This window comes from Zeugodacus cucurbitae, chromosome 5 (genome assembly GCF_028554725.1).
Source record: "Zeugodacus cucurbitae isolate PBARC_wt_2022May chromosome 5, idZeuCucr1.2, whole genome shotgun sequence".
NCBI lineage: Eukaryota > Metazoa > Arthropoda > Insecta > Diptera > Tephritidae > Zeugodacus > Zeugodacus cucurbitae.
Window position 1 is genome coordinate 37,576,725 of NC_071670.1, and position 18,999 is coordinate 37,595,723.

At 33.9% G+C, this 18,999-nt stretch overlaps 1 protein-coding gene and 1 long non-coding RNA gene across 8 annotated transcripts in view; one reads left to right on the top strand and one right to left on the bottom strand.

Annotated features, from left to right (window-relative positions):
- The window catches only part of Lac_4 (Lachesin), a 398,804-nt gene that overhangs the window by 288,943 nt on the left and 90,862 nt on the right, over positions 1-18,999 (top strand). For all 7 annotated transcript variants that reach the window (XM_054230633.1, XM_054230634.1, XM_054230632.1 and 4 more), the window contains one exon: positions 1,521-3,262. In XM_054230633.1, the coding sequence (XP_054086608.1) occupies positions 3,217-3,262 (46 nt within the window). In that variant the 5' untranslated portion in view covers positions 1,521-3,216. The remainder of the gene's footprint in view (positions 1-1,520; positions 3,263-18,999) is intronic.
- LOC105211965 (uncharacterized) overlaps positions 1-18,999 on the bottom strand; it is a 159,826-nt gene that overhangs the window by 32,330 nt on the left and 108,497 nt on the right. The window lies entirely within an intron of this gene.

Sequence of the window (18,999 nt, forward strand, 5' to 3'; positions counted from 1 at the left end):
TTCTCGAAAAAAGTTGCAATATTGGTACTTGCAACCGAAAGATACTTCAGTGATCTTTCTCAGAGCTTCGGAAAACAGTCATAATGAAAAGAGGATTGTGATTCTGATATCCTAGTAAACCTTCCGACCACAGAATTTCTACCCCGTTTTTACTAGGTTTTTTTATTAGTGACTTTTCTCACATTATATTCAGTATACCACACTTTACTTTCCGAAACTTGTTTCAGTAAATTCAAAGGTTCGTCATTAAAGAACAACACTCCTAGTTTTTCCAGCAGCAGTAAGGTTGGTTTAGATGAGATTCAAAGGCTGATACCGAAGACTGGAATCATTACATAACTGTTGCGTCTTCAAGCAAAAGGGATTGCCATCACGGTTAGCAGGTGATGCATGGGTCTTATTCAGACCTGAACTCGATAACAGAATGCTAGTCAAGGAGTGTCTTTATCTACTTACATTGTTATCCGATTTGTTTTTCTGTCGGATCACAGCGAAATCGCTATGATCAGGCATACCTTCGGCGAAACTACCGAACTGGCTGGAATATGTATTAACCAACTTATTATATATAGTATATTTAAAAGTCTACACCCTTTGCTGAAACTTTAAGGGGTTATATACAGTTAGACGGCCGAAAAAAAGTGAATTTTCCAGAATTTTTCTGAGAAAACTTTTTAATTTATTTATCCAAAAATTTATACACATATTATGGTATCTTTTAACTGTATTTTAAGACTTAGTACTAGTAAAAATATTTATTTGAAAAAGAGCTACAGCTGATCTCCAGGAGCTCCTCTCAAAAAAGACGTTTTGTGGTGACCACTATATTTTGGAACTGGATCATTTGAAATTAAAAAACCAAACAGATTTCGTTAAAATAATGTTAAATCTAGTAATTAATCGAGGGAATACGCAAAATAAAATTTTTTGACAAAATGGCGGTTTCTACATTAAGAAAATGAAATAAAAAAATCGATTTTTTGAAAATTCTAACTGTATATAACCCCTTAAGGCCTTTTGATCCATTACTAGGGGCGTTTTTGGCCACATAGAGTGTCAGCGGGCGTAAAAGCAGCCTTCTAACTTAACCTAACTTCCAGTTACATAGACCGGACTGTCGTATGAATTTTTTTTACAAAAGTTAATATTTCTACATTACTTTCTCCCTCCTTAGTGGGTTCTTAGTGATATCATCAACAAAAGTAAATATAACTCATATTACTTCCAAATACATTTTTAATTTGTGCCAGCTGGATTATTTTAAATTTATCATATCACTCTCATTATTAACCTGAAATCTCTCTCACTTTCCTGTGCTCTGCCAGCGCTCAAAATATTTCAAATACTTCAGAAAATTAATATACTCGCTTCCTCGAATTTATACCGTCCAACACGTTGACAATTCTGTACTTGAAACAGGAATTTCTCGTGTTATTTAATAACACGGGCCTCATTTTACACACTGCATAAATAAGGTATTTGAATTTTTACTCACGATTTTCTTCGCACTCTACTTGCAGGTGGCAAAAGAGGTGGATGGTGCAGAAAATAAATACCAACGGTACAATACAAAATAATTGACATTCAAGAACATCACCTATCAACAAGCGCAATAACAGTGACAGCAACAACTACAAATATTATAAAAGCAATAACGATGCCGACGACTTAATGAAAAGGAAGTGAAAGTGAACGAGAACGAGAGACATTGAAGACATCGCAAATGAAATGAAAATGCGAGCAAAGAGTGCAAAACAAGCTCAAGTTGTAGTTCACACTGTGTCAGAGAGCAACGTTGACATGTGAGGCACATAGCGCCTGGCAGGCATTCAACGCAAATCGACGTCAACCAAAGGATAACCGTTAAGCGATATAAGGGAAACGACGACATCACGTGCCATAATAATACTGTAAAGTGAAACCAATTAAAAAGGCGCGTGATTCCAGCTGAGCGACAGCAACAACGACAGGCGACAAGCTGGAGGCGTACAACAGCCACGGGCAATCGGTTAATTTAAAAAATACAAAAATAAAAAATAAAAGCCTACAAGAAGAAAAAAAAATTACAACGGAAGTAAATACACGGCAGTGACAATGAAGCTGGCATCCATGCAGTAACAACAACAACAACAGCAACAACAGCAACAACAATTGAATTCCCGTTTTTACGCTGCAGGATTTATAAATAATGCAAGCCGGGATTTTTTCCGCAAAATAACGGTATACAAGTAAGAAAAAGCCAACAACAACAAATTACTGACAAAAGCGCCAAATCCAAGCGCAGACACGCGGCGTGCAATTTTGAGTCAAAAAACCTGGCGGAAGCCTAAGTGAAAGACGGAAACGGAAGCGACCGTGAATTTGTTGGGCTCTCATTTATTTGCTTCATTTTCGTTATATTTCTTTTTTTGTTGTTGTAGCAAGCGGTAAGAGTATTATATAGATTTGAAAACAAAATAAAACAGTTTTATTGAAGAATTATAGCAACAACACGAATAAGCTTGCTAACAATATTTCGCGACATAATAGCAATAAGAACAATTGCAATTATAATCAGCACGTAACAAATAAGAACGCCGCGTGCCGCCTGGCTACTCAACGTCGCGCTGTTAACAGTTAAAGTGATTACTAACGGTATTTATTATTGTGAGCGCGTGTGAAAGCGCTTTGGAATTTTGTAGAAAAATTTTCTTCACACTTCTTGATTTTAACTATATAGTATGAAGTCGAAAAATGCATTTAATGCTGGATGAAATGTCGCGAAATTAACGTTCAACTTTTGTGTAGAGTCTACAAACATACCTTAAATTTAAAATAGAGCATTATTGATCAATTCCCGCAAAAACTTGAAGCAAAGCATTCAATTGATTTCCCACTCACTTTGAGTATTTAATATCTTAATGTGTTGCATTAATTAAGCTTTTATACCAGCAAATTGCATATGCATAACAATAATAGCAAAAAGACAACAACAAACAACAAAGTACTTTAACAACTTTATACTTTCGTAACAAACGCAACATATCGATAAAACGTACAATAACAACAATAATTCATAGTAATAACAAAGCACATAATTAAATATAAACAAACGACCGTGTGTATAAGTGAGTGAGTGAGTCAGTCATTTAACAAATTTGTTATTACAAACGTTGACGACAAAATCAGCAACATCAGAATCGCTTGAACTCAAATTCATCGAGCAACAATTACAAAATGACACATTGGGTGCATATACTGTTGGCGTTGCTGCTGTATGCAGGTGAGTCGAATCAGCTTTTTTCAACAGAATTAATATTTTTTTTGCATTTCAAAAGTTATTGAAGAGAATTATGTAGTATTAGTTTTAATACAGCAATTATTTGCCATCGATATATGTATTTTTATGAACGATAATTTTTCAAAGAGTAGGATATTAAACTATAATAAACTGAATATATAAGTATGTATTATTTTTAGCGGAACAGCAAGTTTTTGCCTTAAAAACCCATAAAGAAATACGTTTTTATGGCGATAGTGAATATTAGGAATGGGAATTTTTTTAATCGTTTTTATATTATTTAGTCATTTATCTCTGTCAGTTTGATACCAAGGAGAAAATATTTTTACAATTAAAAATAACAGTAAATTTCAAAGAACTTGATACACAATCAATTGTTCAATTATACAAAATTTTTGCTTGATTTTTTTTAATAAGTATTATAGAAAATTTATTTAGTCTTCATCAAATCAATTGACAAGCCAATTTAGCTGGACATACATTTTTTTGTACAAAAGTATAATAATAATATTATAACGGTAAACTCTGCTAATGGTTAATGTACTTGTATGTCGAAACACTAGAACCGAAATACATATTAACATATTCAGCTGAGTCTATCAGTCAGTCCACACGTTGGATATGTAATCTTATTCCCTCGATAATTGTGACCCTGAAGCCTAATAACGACTAATGATAGACAGTCGGGTCACCGAACAAATACTGTCAATTCGGCTGCAATCATTCAATTATTTATGGATTTTTTTGAGTATGAAATTTATTAACGTAGAATGTGATTCTACTTTCAAATATACAAATCAGAAAACGTCTTACTTGACCTATGCCTTACTTGTGCTGTTCTCTACGCCTTCGGACTGAGGGCACTGCAATTATTACTCAAAGGCATCCTAATAAGATAATAATTTTCTAATGGTTGTAGAAATGGATTTAGAACTCTTATCATCCAGTGAGATTAAAACTTGAATCTATTTATTTTAATGAGATCGAGAAGACGAAAGAAACTTTATGTTAAAAAAATCCTGAGATCACCACGATTTTGAATTTTGACGATAAACTTTAAATGTCGGTTATTCCATATATAATGGATTTAAGAATATATGAAGGAGAGATCATCTTTGGATAGTTCATGTTACTTATTCATCACTAAATTTGTTAAAAGCTATTGCAATAAATATTTTAAAGGCCAATCCTATCAGAACTTATTGCATGTAGAAATCTATATCTAAGATGACCCAGAAGCTTCACTGTTTTTAATTTTTGAGTGAATTTATTCTCTCTATTTTTTTTCTAACGGTCCCTCATATCCTCTCTTTTTTCCTCATTTTTTACAAACGACCCCTTTTAGCTGAAAAAACTAAAATAATTTTGTACAAAGATATATGCTTAATATTTACCAAGCCTGGCAAAAAATAATGCCTCAAAAATTGGCGACAAGCGAAAGTTAACTTATTTCCAAATTGTTTCAAAAATTTAAGCCACTTCACTCAAGCTACATAATATAATAAGTCCTCCATCCATAATACATATAATTGCTATTGTATACTTGTATTCTTCTCTTTTAAATTTCTTGTTCCATAAATTCTATTACATACTCAAAGAAAACAATTTATATATTTTAACTTCGAAACATGAAGCACCACCAATAAAAATTTATTTATCGAATTTGTGAGAGAGTAGCATTCTTCTTCGAAAACAGTAAAACAACAATAAATAAACTGCTTAGTAAGTAGGACAAACTTTTCCTCTTCAAAATCAATTATTTTGCCACAAAGCATTGCGCCAAAAATATGTAAGAAAGTTGCAGAGGCAAGCAAAGTCTACCAGCAAACAAAGCGGCACTCAATCTTCTCGGGTATTAGACAGTGGAAATTCCAGTAAACTACTACAAACGCGCTACAACTTAATGTTGCACAAACATACAAGTATGCCACTTTGGCTTAGCCTCAAAAAAGGAGAGGAGAAAAGCAAGAAAACCACACAAAATTACGGCAAATTAATACAGTTCTTTGCCGCGTTGACGTTTACTTGCAGAGAATAAAAGTTTTCTAAATTCCGCGGTTCTTTTAGCGCTTTTTGCTTAACTTATTTGGAGGGCATGTACTTATAAGTACAGAAGTAAAGAAGTTTTAGTGTGCCCTGTAAAGAGTTCGAGCGAAATACAGAAAATATTAGTCATCGAAAATTTTGAAGAATTCAACTCCTAACTAAGAACAGTCTTTTGAAAAATAAAAAAAAATTCTATAGCTAATCCTCCACAAACTTGGAGCCCATCACAAATTTGCTCAGAGACGAATTGTTCCCGAAATTGTAAACCGAAAGAAGACAGCGGTGTGCAGACCTGTTCCCAATTTACAAATACTGAAATTGAAGTGCCCACCTTTTTAAGCTCATAAACTTTAATTTCTTGTGATTCCGCTGTGACCTGACCACGATATTAGTCTAATCATGGTGTAACTTAATGCCTAAAACAGACGGTAGACCAGGTCTTCCTTAGTTGATCACAAGCACACCTTCAATAAAATCGTAAGTCATTTATCTGGCGAGGGAAAAACGCTGCAATGGTTAGGAGGCCTGAAACTGTAGTTGATGGATAAACCAGACAATCTACAACTTGATTAATCTGCCCGGTAAGCTTTGCCCTAAAAACGCTTACTGCTCCTCTCCTCCAGCTTCTCCTTCCCACCAATAGCTTCTCGACAGGTATGATTTCAGAGGAAATTACATGAGAGTTACTCTAGGCGACGATGACAAAACTCTTTGATAGTCAAAGAGTTCGAAAATCGAAAATATTTTCTGGAAAGTCAGATATTAAACTCCCAGCTGGAACCTAAAGCAAACCCAAAAACGAAAAATTTTGAAACATTTTGTGTTCCAACAATATGTGTTCAAAAAGCAAAGTCTAAAAACCCAAACACATCCCAACAGGGCATGCACAAGGGTGCACATAAATTGTGCAAATTATATTTCGCTACTTTTACAAGCAGCCAGAGAGTAAAAAGTGCATAGATGCCACTGTGTTGCAAAAACCGACAAATAAACTTTGTAAATTCGCTTAAGCGCCAGTAAAGCCACACACCCACACATCACGACGAGGCACAAGCAGGGCACAATGTATACATACATATATGTATATTCTACGCGTGGGTTGTAGAATATTTGCAAGACTTGCAAGTCACAAAATTTATGCACTGCAAGAACCACAAGCACAGCAGCAAATGCAACCAGCTGAGGCGGCAAATACCACACACAGCTAAGAGAGTTAGTTGTTAGTGTTGTTGGCGTTGGCAGCGGGTGTTGGTTGCAGCGCTTTTTCGATTGCCGCAGAGCAACTTGCACACTTGCACACTGCCACAGTAACTAAACTACAATAGCGGAGCACACACACACATACACACAAAAAAAGCTTTGAATTTTCAGACGAAATTGTTTACAGGATTTATGCGTAGCAAGCTTTCGGTGGAGAGTATGTGTGCACCTACTGCTTTTGTGGTTTATTGTGTAGACGGCACTGTTTCGACAGCGCCTGACTGCAGAGATGGCAATTCGTGTTTCCACTACCGCAATTTGCAACGCTCTGTTTTTGCTATTGTCTTTTTTGTGTCAATTCTTACTTTGCTCTTCTTCTACTTTTACTTCTTCTTCTGACTTCCCTTCTTCATCTATACAACCAACAATTGCAGTTCCTCATTTTCCATTTGCGGTCAGGCAATTGTTCGAGCAAATTGAACATTGCAGGCGGCAATTTCCAGCAGCTGACTCTCTCTCTCTCTGCTAACCACAAACACCCTCATCCCCCTATTGCAACTACAGTTGGGAGTATTTTGTAGTGAAAAACTTTTTAGTAACAACTGTAGTTGAAAACATTGTCAATGATATGCCAAGTCATTGTCACATGCCCTGCGGTTGCAATATCGACAGGATTAATATTCATGCATTTTAATTGCATACAGTTAGGCGCTGTTAGTAGCAGCAAATGCTCTCTTTTCACTGCGCTTAAAATGTTTTAATTACATCATTATATTGTAGATTGTCGCTAATAATGAGTACTTAAACGTAAGTACACACACATACACACACAGAGAAAAGATCATTCAGCGTGTGATTAAATAAATGCATTTTCAGTAGCATACATGTAGGCGCTCTCATTTATATTCATATAGCTGTATTATGGCGCGTTGAATAGATCGCAATTAACGCTCTTTTGAAATGGCGTTGTTAATAAAGCGTATTTTCGCATTTAATTATAATATTCATGCCACGCACACACACACTCACACATGCCGTTATAATATATAGCGAAAGTAATTCAGGCAACGCAACAGTTAAAACATTGCATGCGCTATTTTTACATTAATGACTACTATTTGAAGTGAAAAATGTGCTTAATTAGTTTTTTTGCGCTTGAAATTATAGAGTTTTATTTTTAAAATATACGCTACTTAAGTGCACTTAAATATAACATAAGTGGATTTTTCGATTTTTTTCGAGCTTTAAAGTATAAACCACTTGATAGGACATTTTTTGCAAATTGATTGAAACATTTAATATAGCTTTAAATGATAAATAAGTACACTAAATTTAAATGTTTTTAGAATTAATCGGCTTCGGCTATAATCGCGGAAGGGGTACCAATTACATACACATAGATATAATTAATCGTTAAGCAGCTTTTAAAACATTATTTTCTCAAACGCTTCGAAAAATTCCATACACATATGTATGTCGGTATGAGATTGTGAGACAAGAAATACATGACCATTTTTCGAGATTTTTTGTGGCTATGAAAATTAAAGGGTGATCTATTTCGAGATTCCCTACATTTTTAAAGAAAAAACGCTGAAAATTCAAATTTAATGGGTAATGTTTATTATCATTCGAGAGCACATTATTTGGCAATTATTTTTTAAAGAATATCTCTATTGAATGGTGGCCACTTTTTGATGACTAGTTCGAGCATTTCGACTGGTAACTATCGAATTACACGCGTGATGTTTTACTCCAAGACCTGAACCGAAGCGGGATTATCCGCATTGACTTTATACTTTCCATATCCCCACAGGAACTCTAATGGTGTGATATCAAACGATCTTGAGCACAATCGACCAGCCAAAAACGTGAAATTATCTGCTCTCCGAAGTGTTCTCTCAATAAATCCATTGATCGGTGTGATGTGTGGGAAGTGGTGCCGTCTTTTTAAAGCAAATGTCGCCGCGATCACGAGATATCAGACATCAAATACGTTGTGGTTATAGTTACGTTCTCACCGGCATCATTTTTGAAGATATATGGACCACTGATTCCACCGGCCCACAAACCACACCAAACCGTTCTTTTTTCTGGATGAAATGGTAGCTCTTTAATCTCTTCATGCTGCTCTTCGTTTCAAATACGGCAATTTTGCTTCTTTACATACTCATTGAGCCAGAAATTGGCCTCATCGCTGAACAGAATTTGATTCGAAAAACCTTCTTTACAGAACAATTTGTAAATACCAAAATATACTGAGCAAAAATAACATGACAGCTTGACACGACTCACGCGTGTTATGTCAAAAAAAGATGCTATTGAAAAAAGTACCTGTACTTGAATAAATCGTTATAAAACGATTTTCACACGTCGCAGCGAATATAGATTGACTTTAGCGTTAAGATGACTAAAATACACAATATCAGACAGACAGTCATGCCATTTTAATGGCTACTCACTAAGATAGCGCATTCAAGGTGGGTGTTTAATAATACGAGCTTAAATAAAATAAACTAATTATACTAGGAATGTGTATCTCTATGTTTTCAAAACCGTTCCCAAGCAATTTGTTACCTCCATTAAGTTTAAATATAATCCATCACTACATTTTTGAAAACCACGAAATAGATAATAATTTCCACTTTTCAAATTTTCTCAAGCACATCGCTACGGTTCCATACGCAGCACACAAAATGGTTAGAGATTTCTTTGTTTTTGCAAAGCAAAGTATGCAATTTCTGCAACTATAACAAACTGTCAACTAGCTGTTCATTCATAATACGGACCGTCAACTACAAAAAGGCTAAGAAAGAAAAATGCCAAAATGGCGCCAAAAGTATGCAGGTAATGGAAATAAAAAAATAAGTGTAGAGAAGAGAAACTAAATTCACGACACATTCGTAACCACTGCATTACTGCGAATAATGGCGCAGAGCTACTGACATAACGAATTGTGCAACGAAGCAAAAAGGTACTAAGGTGCGCGTGTCTAAGTATTGCTGCAGCGAAACTGGCAACACGTTCACGATTGCAAAGCGCAGCGCAGCAGCATCAGCCAAAGCGATAAGAATAATTGGAATGTCAGTACGGCGGACAGCCGTGAAGCGCAAAAATGCTGCTTGGCAGTATAATGACGTTTAATGTCACAGAGCATAAAAATCATTATTATGAATAAGTTGGTGTCACCGCTGATAATAATATCGTTGGCAATGCAATGCCACTGCAAACGTTTGATAATTACAAAGCTGTCATTATAACAATGCTAAAAATATTATATTATGACCGAATGAATATGCCAAACGTTTACGATTACAATGCAAAAGCTGCCGGTAATGAGGTTGTGGGCGCATAAGCGCCACAAATGGAGAATATTAGAAATTTCTATTTGGAAGCAATACTCAGCAAAGTAGTAAAAGTAATAATGTGAAGTGATACTTTGCAGGTCTGCTTATTTGCATTTTGCCAAAGCAAACGAGGTTACAACGTCTCCGGCTTACAGCAAATCAGCAAATAGCCACCAACCATGACCAACGGTCAACTGTCCGAGTAAACGAAATTGCTGCCGTAATGAGGACGAATGGGAATAGGGATAGCAGTGAAAATGCTTTGTTGTCCGCTTATGCTCATTTGAAATATTGATGAAAGAGAAAATAGAAAATGGAAAAGCTTTTGCCATTCAAACCTGGCAACATCTCGTATATGTGTGTGTTATTGTTCGTGTTGTTGGACCTGTTGCATTGTCATTACAATCGTTTGCGCTGCTGCTGCTGTTGCTGCTCTTCTTCATTCAAATTGCAAATGGAGGTAATTGGGCCAATTTTTCAAAGTGCAGAGATCTGAGAAGCATAAATTGTTGAACTATTATTTGGAATTGTCCTTTGAACTTCTGCATAGATGCATTTAAGATAGCTGACATACAAAAGTATTAGATGGGTATGTATATAAGTAATGTTCAATCCTTCTCCAATTATGAAGGAATATTTGTTGGCCTTTAAAAAAAGCCATTTAACTAAGCATGATGTAAGTAGCCTTCATAGCTTGCCAAATACATAGCTTTCTTTAATAATAAAACAGTTCACTTTGAAATGAAGATAGAGTTTTCTTACGTTCACAAAATTTAGGTGAAACTTTAGTTTTATTTCAAACAGAATTTCAAGACAAAGACTGATTATTTATAATATCACTATTTTCTATATATATAATGAGTCATGACTTTCAATTTCAAACTTACCCCCAATTTGTTCTCACTCAGTCGCCTCGGTCTCAAAAATATTTTTCGCACTAATTATTTTTTTTAACTTTCAGACAAAATTTTTAAGAAGATATTTCGAGAATTTTGTTGAAAAAACACGATTAGTAAGAAATTTGACTCTCAGAAAATAATAAATAAAATAATTTTTTATATCTTGATTCTAAAATAATATCCCAAAATATACTCTCATATATTAATTATGTGTTTAAAGTAGCTTTTCCCATACAAAAAATTAATAATCTTCTTTATAAAAAAATATACGCCTCCAACACCTTGAATTATATGCGATTTGGCTTGTCAAAAAAAGCCGAAAGAAAAACAGTTGACGTCACCTTAGCTGCCAAGTGGCGATGCAATTTATGACACACTTTTTCCGCCAAAATACCTTTTCATTGCTGCTGCCGACACAGTTATGCGGCAGCGCTGCTTGTGCTTGCTTGTAATGCTACAAGATTAACGGTGTAACGGTATGGTTGGTTTTTTTTTTGTTTTTACAAACAACAACAACTAAAATGTGATGCCAATTTCAAAGTGATAGCAAAAATGTGCAAAAGAATCCCAAACACATACAATAACGAGTATACGGGTATATGCGTGTGTTCCTCTTCATAGATATTTATATGTATGTACTATATGTACATATGTGTGTACATCTTCCATGGCAGCACAGTTTTTGGCTAGTTGGCTTGTCGAGCCGCCAACATGATTACACAACCTAAATTTCATCGTGTGCGCTGTTTGGTACAAGAGTTGAAAGCTGATTTATGACTGAGCGGATAAAGACATGTGAAAAATTCTGTGCAACGGATTGCGCTTCAGAAGAAACAATTTTACTCAAAATTATTTATGCGTAGGTTTGTAAATATACATATGGGTATGTAGTGGTTTATAGCTAACAATTCATAATACGTTACCCTTAACGTAGTAGCAGATTATTGTAGGTCAGTAGTTAGCTGCGCTGTTTGTTTGGTGACCAATTTGAATTTCACTCTAAACAATTTTTATTAATTCTTATTTGATTGTGAACAAAGGTATTTAGAGAAGCTATTGATATCACGTAAATGCTTACTCAACTAATAATGCTTGAAATTCATTGTGCTTTTTGAGCTGTCAATACTTCATAATCTTCTTTAATTAAAATTCATCACAATAATTATTGGAATTTTTGAAAATTAAATCTAATTCTTTTATTATCTCATTTATATATATAATTCATCAGATTTTATTTTTTTAATTTTTCAAAAGCCATTCTATTTGAGTCCAATAATGAAGTATTTACTTATCTACCATATGCCATACAAAAGAAAGCAATAAGTTTCCTATTTTATAATATGAATATTAATATCAAAATATGATTGTAAATAATGGTATCATAGTAGTTGTCTATAACGAAACATCAGCTGTTAGTGGAAACTTCAATGAAAGTGTTGTAAGTCAAGTGAAAGGAAGAATAAGGAGGCAGTGGCAACCATTGTGATTGCGATTTTATGATAGATTCGCTTATCTTGATATAACAACACACAAAATAATTGAATAAAATAAAGATAAAAGAAAAAATAATATACCAAAAGACCAAAATAAATATTTATAAAAAACTCGTTGACAATTGTCAGATAAGTACCTTGCCCTCAACCGATTTAAAAATTTTTATTAAAGAAATAAATATATAAAATTAAAATTAGACTAAGAAGAGATTAAAGGGTTGGGTGGGTTGCAGAAGTTGAAAACAATGGAATTTTAGCGATTTTGTTCAAATTTTGCACACATATTTGAAATAACATTATCTAGTTAATGAACGCAGAAAAAAAGAAAATATTGAATTTTGACAGAGTTTTAACGAAAAAACTCATTTTTTTGGATAAATTTTTGCATATATTGCACAGTGGTTCCGCCGTAGGCCAAAGATCAAAAAATCAATCTCTCGATTTTTTTACAAAATGTAAACCGATGGCCTCTAAATTGTCCAAACTTCTTATTTTCAAACCGGGTTTTCCCAAAAATCTAACGGTACTTTCTAAAAATAGAGTTAAACGCATGAACAACTGTATTTTTTTAAAGCACATCAGACATTTTTTTTTAAATTCGCAGCAACAACGCACTTCAAATTGTTCTGGTAATTGTTCAGGTTAACGAATCAAGATTATTTTTAATGACTTTTGAAGCTAAAGGTATTTATTTTAACTTGTGAAATTAATTAAGACTAACGTGATTTGTATTTTTTGTGAAATTAGTGTTTTATATCACCTATGTTTTGTACCTTTTTTCTGCGTCTTCAATGTGTTTACATAAAGTTTTAGTTGTGTTCCCCCGTGATCCCCCGTTAGATTTATTTTACATTGTCTTTACCAGAGCCTTAAGGTAATAAAAGTGTTAAAGTTAGGTGCGGAAATTTGCAGATGTAGAAGTAATCGTCAAAATAATAATGGCCTTTGAATTAACAATTTTTAAGTTCAAACTCATTATAATTGGACTAAAAAAGCTTGGAAAGAAGGATAAACCATCTTTATTTCAATCTATGTACGGTTTACTAGATGATGCATTATAAGTTTTTCTTCTAATTATAATGGCTGTTGAATGGCTGTTGAATGACAGTGAAAAAATGAACTGTATTAAATTGGTTGATAATTTGCTTTTTTCCTACATGATTTTTTTATATGATATTATTCTTATAGGTTGAATGTGGGGGTTGGATGGGGAAAACTATAACGACAAATCATGTTAAGCTTGTTGATCGCTTTCTTAAATGTTTTTACAAAGCCTTACTGAAAGTTTTGACGCTCCGACCATGACCATGAGAAGTATTTTTGCGCATGATTGCCATATAATGGCAATTACAGTTCTATGTGAGCTATAGGACCTAGTAGTCCGATGGGGCCAATTTTTTTTACTATATATTTAAAATAATTTTCTAGATTTTTGGTGAAAATTTCAAAGCGATATCTCAACGGGAAGTATTTATGACCGCACCTTCATACAAGCCGAACCACTGTGTATTGGTTCGAAAAAATAGTTGTAATAAAAATAAAAATAAACTTCATTCATTCACTAGAAAATGTTATTTCAAATATGTGTGTTAATTAGAACAAAATCGCTTCTTAACTCTATCGGTGGACACGATACCGACTTATAGTTTAGTTTTGAGATACACACGTTTAAAGTTTTGCATTCAAACTGACATGGTCTGATGGGTGGAACTTCCAAAGGGACTATCTCTTAGAATTTTACTCAGATTGATATTTTTTGGAAAATATTTTAAAAATATTGCACTATTTAATTAGTTGCACTATTTAATTGGTTAATTTTTGTTTTTTTTTAATTTTGAAATTTCGGAACCCATCTAAGCCCAAACTTGAGACTTATGACTTATAAAACATTTTTTAAAAATAATATTGCATTTTTAACCAAAATAATCATATTGATTCAGCTGGAAGCTATGATATTTATTTTTTATTTATGCCTAATATCGCTTTTACGGAATAAGAGAAATTACACATAATTCAATTACAAATATTCCCAATGGGTATTTTAACTCTGGACTAATGTTACAATGGACCGGATTAGCCCGTTTTAGTATATTTTAAGTATTAAGCTCGATCATTTAGTTGTCCAATAGAATATATTAAGTCTTTTATCATTTAATAGTACTAGAATTGTATTTTATTTTGTCTCCAGAATTCGAAATATTTCAAAACATATCGAATAACCAAAGTGTTCTTAAGTGTCATAAGAGCATTCTTAAATTCAATTAACACACTAGTCAACATCACATATCTGCTGCTGCTGTCAAATAACTAAATTTTGCGGCCAATTTAATTGTAATGCCAAAAGCAGTTATAGTGAATTTCATAACATATGTATTCGCAACATACATACATACGAATAGGAATATTCGAAAGTATGTAAGAAGCGCTAAAGTTAAATGCAATTTATGCCATCATTAAGCTACCTTTTTGCCCTCTACACAATGCTGGCATTTGTGTTTCATGTTGGCACATCCTTTGTCATGTCCTTATATTGAGAAAGCAGTTATGGTAAACTTACACAGGCATATTATTGTCATGCACAAATAATGATGAACGTTTATTTTCCGGCAGATCTCGAACCCAATAAGAAATATATGGCTTTAAACAGGGCGCTAGTCACTTGAAGATTATTTCAAAACATTTATATTATTATATTTTGTAATGACAACTATGGATATATTCGCATATTTTAGTTGTAGGCTGATTTATCTAGTAAATATTTCTGATAAATATATCAAAACTTTACAGCATTCGTCGAAAAATAATAGATTTTGCTTTCCATCTCTGAATACTATATATTTAACTTTATTTTTTTACAAGGGATAACATCACTATCCCACCCATCCGACCTTATGCGTACATATAATTCCATTGTGTAAGTTTGTGTGTATCATGTCATGCATCAAATATACAATGTCAAATAGTGCTGAGCTAATGTCGCTGTGAGCTGGCATTTAGTGTGTGCAATGTAGTGGCAAAGTTCATGTCTGTGACAGGATACTATTTTAGTAGCAATTATATGCTCACATACACTGACACGCACACACACATACACACTTATGTTATATGAAAGCATATGAGTATCGATGGCAATTTCACTGGCATGGCAGACATGCAACGCAAAGCGACAGCAAGCAATGCACAAGAGTGTGCAACAAACAACGCCTTTTCGTGTATCGACTTTTTTCGCCTCTCAAGTCAAAACTACTACTTTCTACTATTTCTGCTTGTCTACTACACACATATTTTTTGGAAGCTCAAAAGAAAATGCAGAAAATCACATACAAATGCACAACAACAACTAACACAAGCATTCCTAACGAAAAATTCTCTTCCTGCAGGTATTTATTTATTGGCTCTCTTTGAGTTCATTGATAATTGCTGTGTCTTTTGTGGATATAGAAAATTCATTTCAGATACCATAGCGCCTCAAAGTGGCTTGCTGAAATTGGAAATTTTTTCGAGATAATAGAGTTGCATTGCTTAAAGTTTTTTTTTTTTTAAGAAATACTGAGCTAGATATGAAAATACATGTATGCGAAGCAGAAATAATGGAACTGTATAAAAATGAATTTTAACTGTTACGAAGTAAGAAAGCAATGATCAGCAGCTTAATAAATAAATGCCAACTGTGTGGAGAAATACCAAAGAAAAGCAAACAGCTTACTCTGTTCTTGTTCGAAGCTAAAGCAATTTTCGATATTTCAGTTTTTTTTTTACCACAGAACATTCTTAAGACATATTCTATTGAATTCGCAAGATCACTTAGTAATTCTGGGAAATCTTCTTTATTTTATCATTAGGGCTATTTATGAAATTTAAATTCCAAAGAGAGAGACGAGGAGTTTATAAGATGAATCACATTGTAGATAAGCAATTTTTGATGAGTGAAATATGTCTTCCTTTTAACCAGGTTGGACTTAGAAAAAGACTATCAAAACATTTGCAAATAATATTAAAAATATATATGTATTCAATAATAAGGGATTTTAACTATTTTATTATATATATAATTGCCTTTAACTCCTGTGGGATCGTAGGGCTATTAGCAATATGTTATAATAATTAAGAGCAGTCAGTTCGTAATATGAATAATCATTTATTTGAGGATGTTATCTAGAGGTTTTCCAATCCAACCCAGATATGCTGAATTTTGCTTATTACTCAGAACTACCGCGACACTATTTTAAAAAAGAAAAGAATTTTGATCACAGTTCTGATGACTCACTAATTACTGTGATTTATGATAATAGGAAATCAAAAATTTTTCAAGAAACCTTAGTGTATAGTTATAGACTTTGGAAAGCCTCGAGAAACTTGAAGAGCTCAGTCACAATAGTTAACTGCAACTCCATGTTGATATTCCAATTTCTGAGACAATATATTGACACCAAGGTTCTAAGATAAAGCCATTAGTGACTTTACCCACAAGTTAGACGACTATTTCATAAGGGAAAGCGAATATAAAAATCGTGACCTCAAAAACCTATACAGGATTCGACAAAATAAATTCAAGTACAACAAGATAATTCCTCATAATTCCTAAATCTGGAACTCAGGCCTTTCGTATAAAATCATCATAAAGTACCCTACATCTAACAATATAAGAGATTATCAAAAATGCATATTTTATAATAAATCTTAAAGAGTCAGAGTCTGATTTGGATAAAGTTCATTCAGAGAAATCTAAAAATAAATACTGGCTGTTAGAATCATGTTCGTTTCTAAGATTATAAAACCAATGAAGCCATTATGAATATGAGCGTTGCAAATATCGGCAATCAAGAGCAACTCAAGCATAGAACTTTTAGAAATATATCATTCCACGATTTTAAAAGCCTAAAACATGATCCTTGTTGTATGGATAATAAAGCTATTCACAAAGTAGAATATATAAAGGCGCATATTGCATATAAATATCGTATACAGTCCAAAAAATATAAGGAAGTTAATGATAAATATAATTATTTAAAGATAAATTCTTAGAATGAATGTTATGAAGAATGATTTTTATCTGAACAGACTAATAATACATATGTATATACATCTCTTAACTCTTTAACAGAGTACTACTTGCATAAATGTCTATACTACAACATTCTTCTTGGAACTTGCCATCTTGCCACCAAATCCATCATGAGTATCTGCTTAAAGCGGTGGAGTAGAAAATTTCAAACAATGCAAACGCAACTGGGCCATTAAAATCATTAAAATTGCAAAACACACAACACCTCCACGGTCTGGCGCCTTTGTCTGCTTTGTCTGGCCGCCTGTGCACTCATATGAGCTCAAAGGCCGCAGTGAATGAAGGAAGGAGACAATAGAAGGTAGTAGAAAGTTATGCAAAAACAAAGAACGATTGTCGTTGTCGTTGTCGCTGCCGCTGCAAGCAAATAAGCTGGAAAATGAAAATTCGAAAAGTTGGATCGTTTGCATTAGTGGTAGAGGCATAAAAAATGATATTAGCAGCGCATGAAGCGTTGACTACAGCACACACGCAGTCACAAACAATCAACGCTGGAGTACTTGACAATTTTTTTTTTTTTTGTGTTGCGTCGGTATTAAAATTCCATTTAAACTCAAGTGTGTACGATATGCCTGCTGTTGCATCTTTATGTCTCGCATATCAAGTGCTTATTGCCGGGGCCAAGCTGGCATTATTATTTACAAAGCGGTGCACAATAGCTCCCTCACCTTACGCACGTCTCTCTTTCGTACACTCTCTTGCCCTCTCCCACGCTTGAGCTTCGTGTGGTCTTTGGCGCTTTTAATCTAAGTCACAATGTAAGGTGTTGTTGCTGCATCCCCTGGGGGTACTTGAGTTCCAGTTGAGTTCCTGTTTACTTGCCTCTCCCACACATTTTTATTTGTTAGCTTGTTTGCCGGGATTGTCGTCTCGCTTTGTGTGTGCGTGTTGTGGGTGTGTTCGGTTGACACTTAAACGGTGCCATTGTTGCCGCATATTTTTTTGCTATAACACTTGTTCTTTACATAAAATATGCCTTAATTTACAAAACGCTTAAATTGTCAGAAACACATTTAGGGTCCCCGGGTGCCCTCTTTGACGTATGTATGGTGTATACAAAAGGCCAGCTTACGGGCTCACCCCAACAGCAGCTGCCACAGTGTGCAATTTAGTTATTCATAGGTGTTTCAGCCAACGTTCGCCCCATATACCCTGCTTCACTAAATTTAGTACTCCAGTGAGTTTTTATTTTTTGTTTACCACTGCTGTTGTTGTTATTTAAGAATAATACTCATTGGTATTGTTGTGGTAAAACAATTTTAATTCATTACTCATACCATATCGGGGGCTTATTAACGACTGTCTCAGTTGGGTGTTGTGAAATATGAATGCGTACACAAGGTAAAGGAAAAATATGCGAGATAATATTTTTATATATAATTTGGAGTTAAAAACAAACCGACTAACTATGTGAATTGAAAGAAAACCAGAAATAATTTCTATCTGTTAAAAATATTTATAAAACCCACTTGGTCTTCTTGGATGCCTCCCCTATTATTGAAGCTTTCACCAAAATAGAGAATGCAAATTTCTTTTAATTTGCTCCAAGGACCTTACTATATCGTGAGATATTCGTAATGGCACGCTTTAGGATTATTCATATAAAATGTTCAATTTTTTTTCTATAAACTATTTAGTATGTCGAGCTTGTCGAGATTATAGCTATATAATG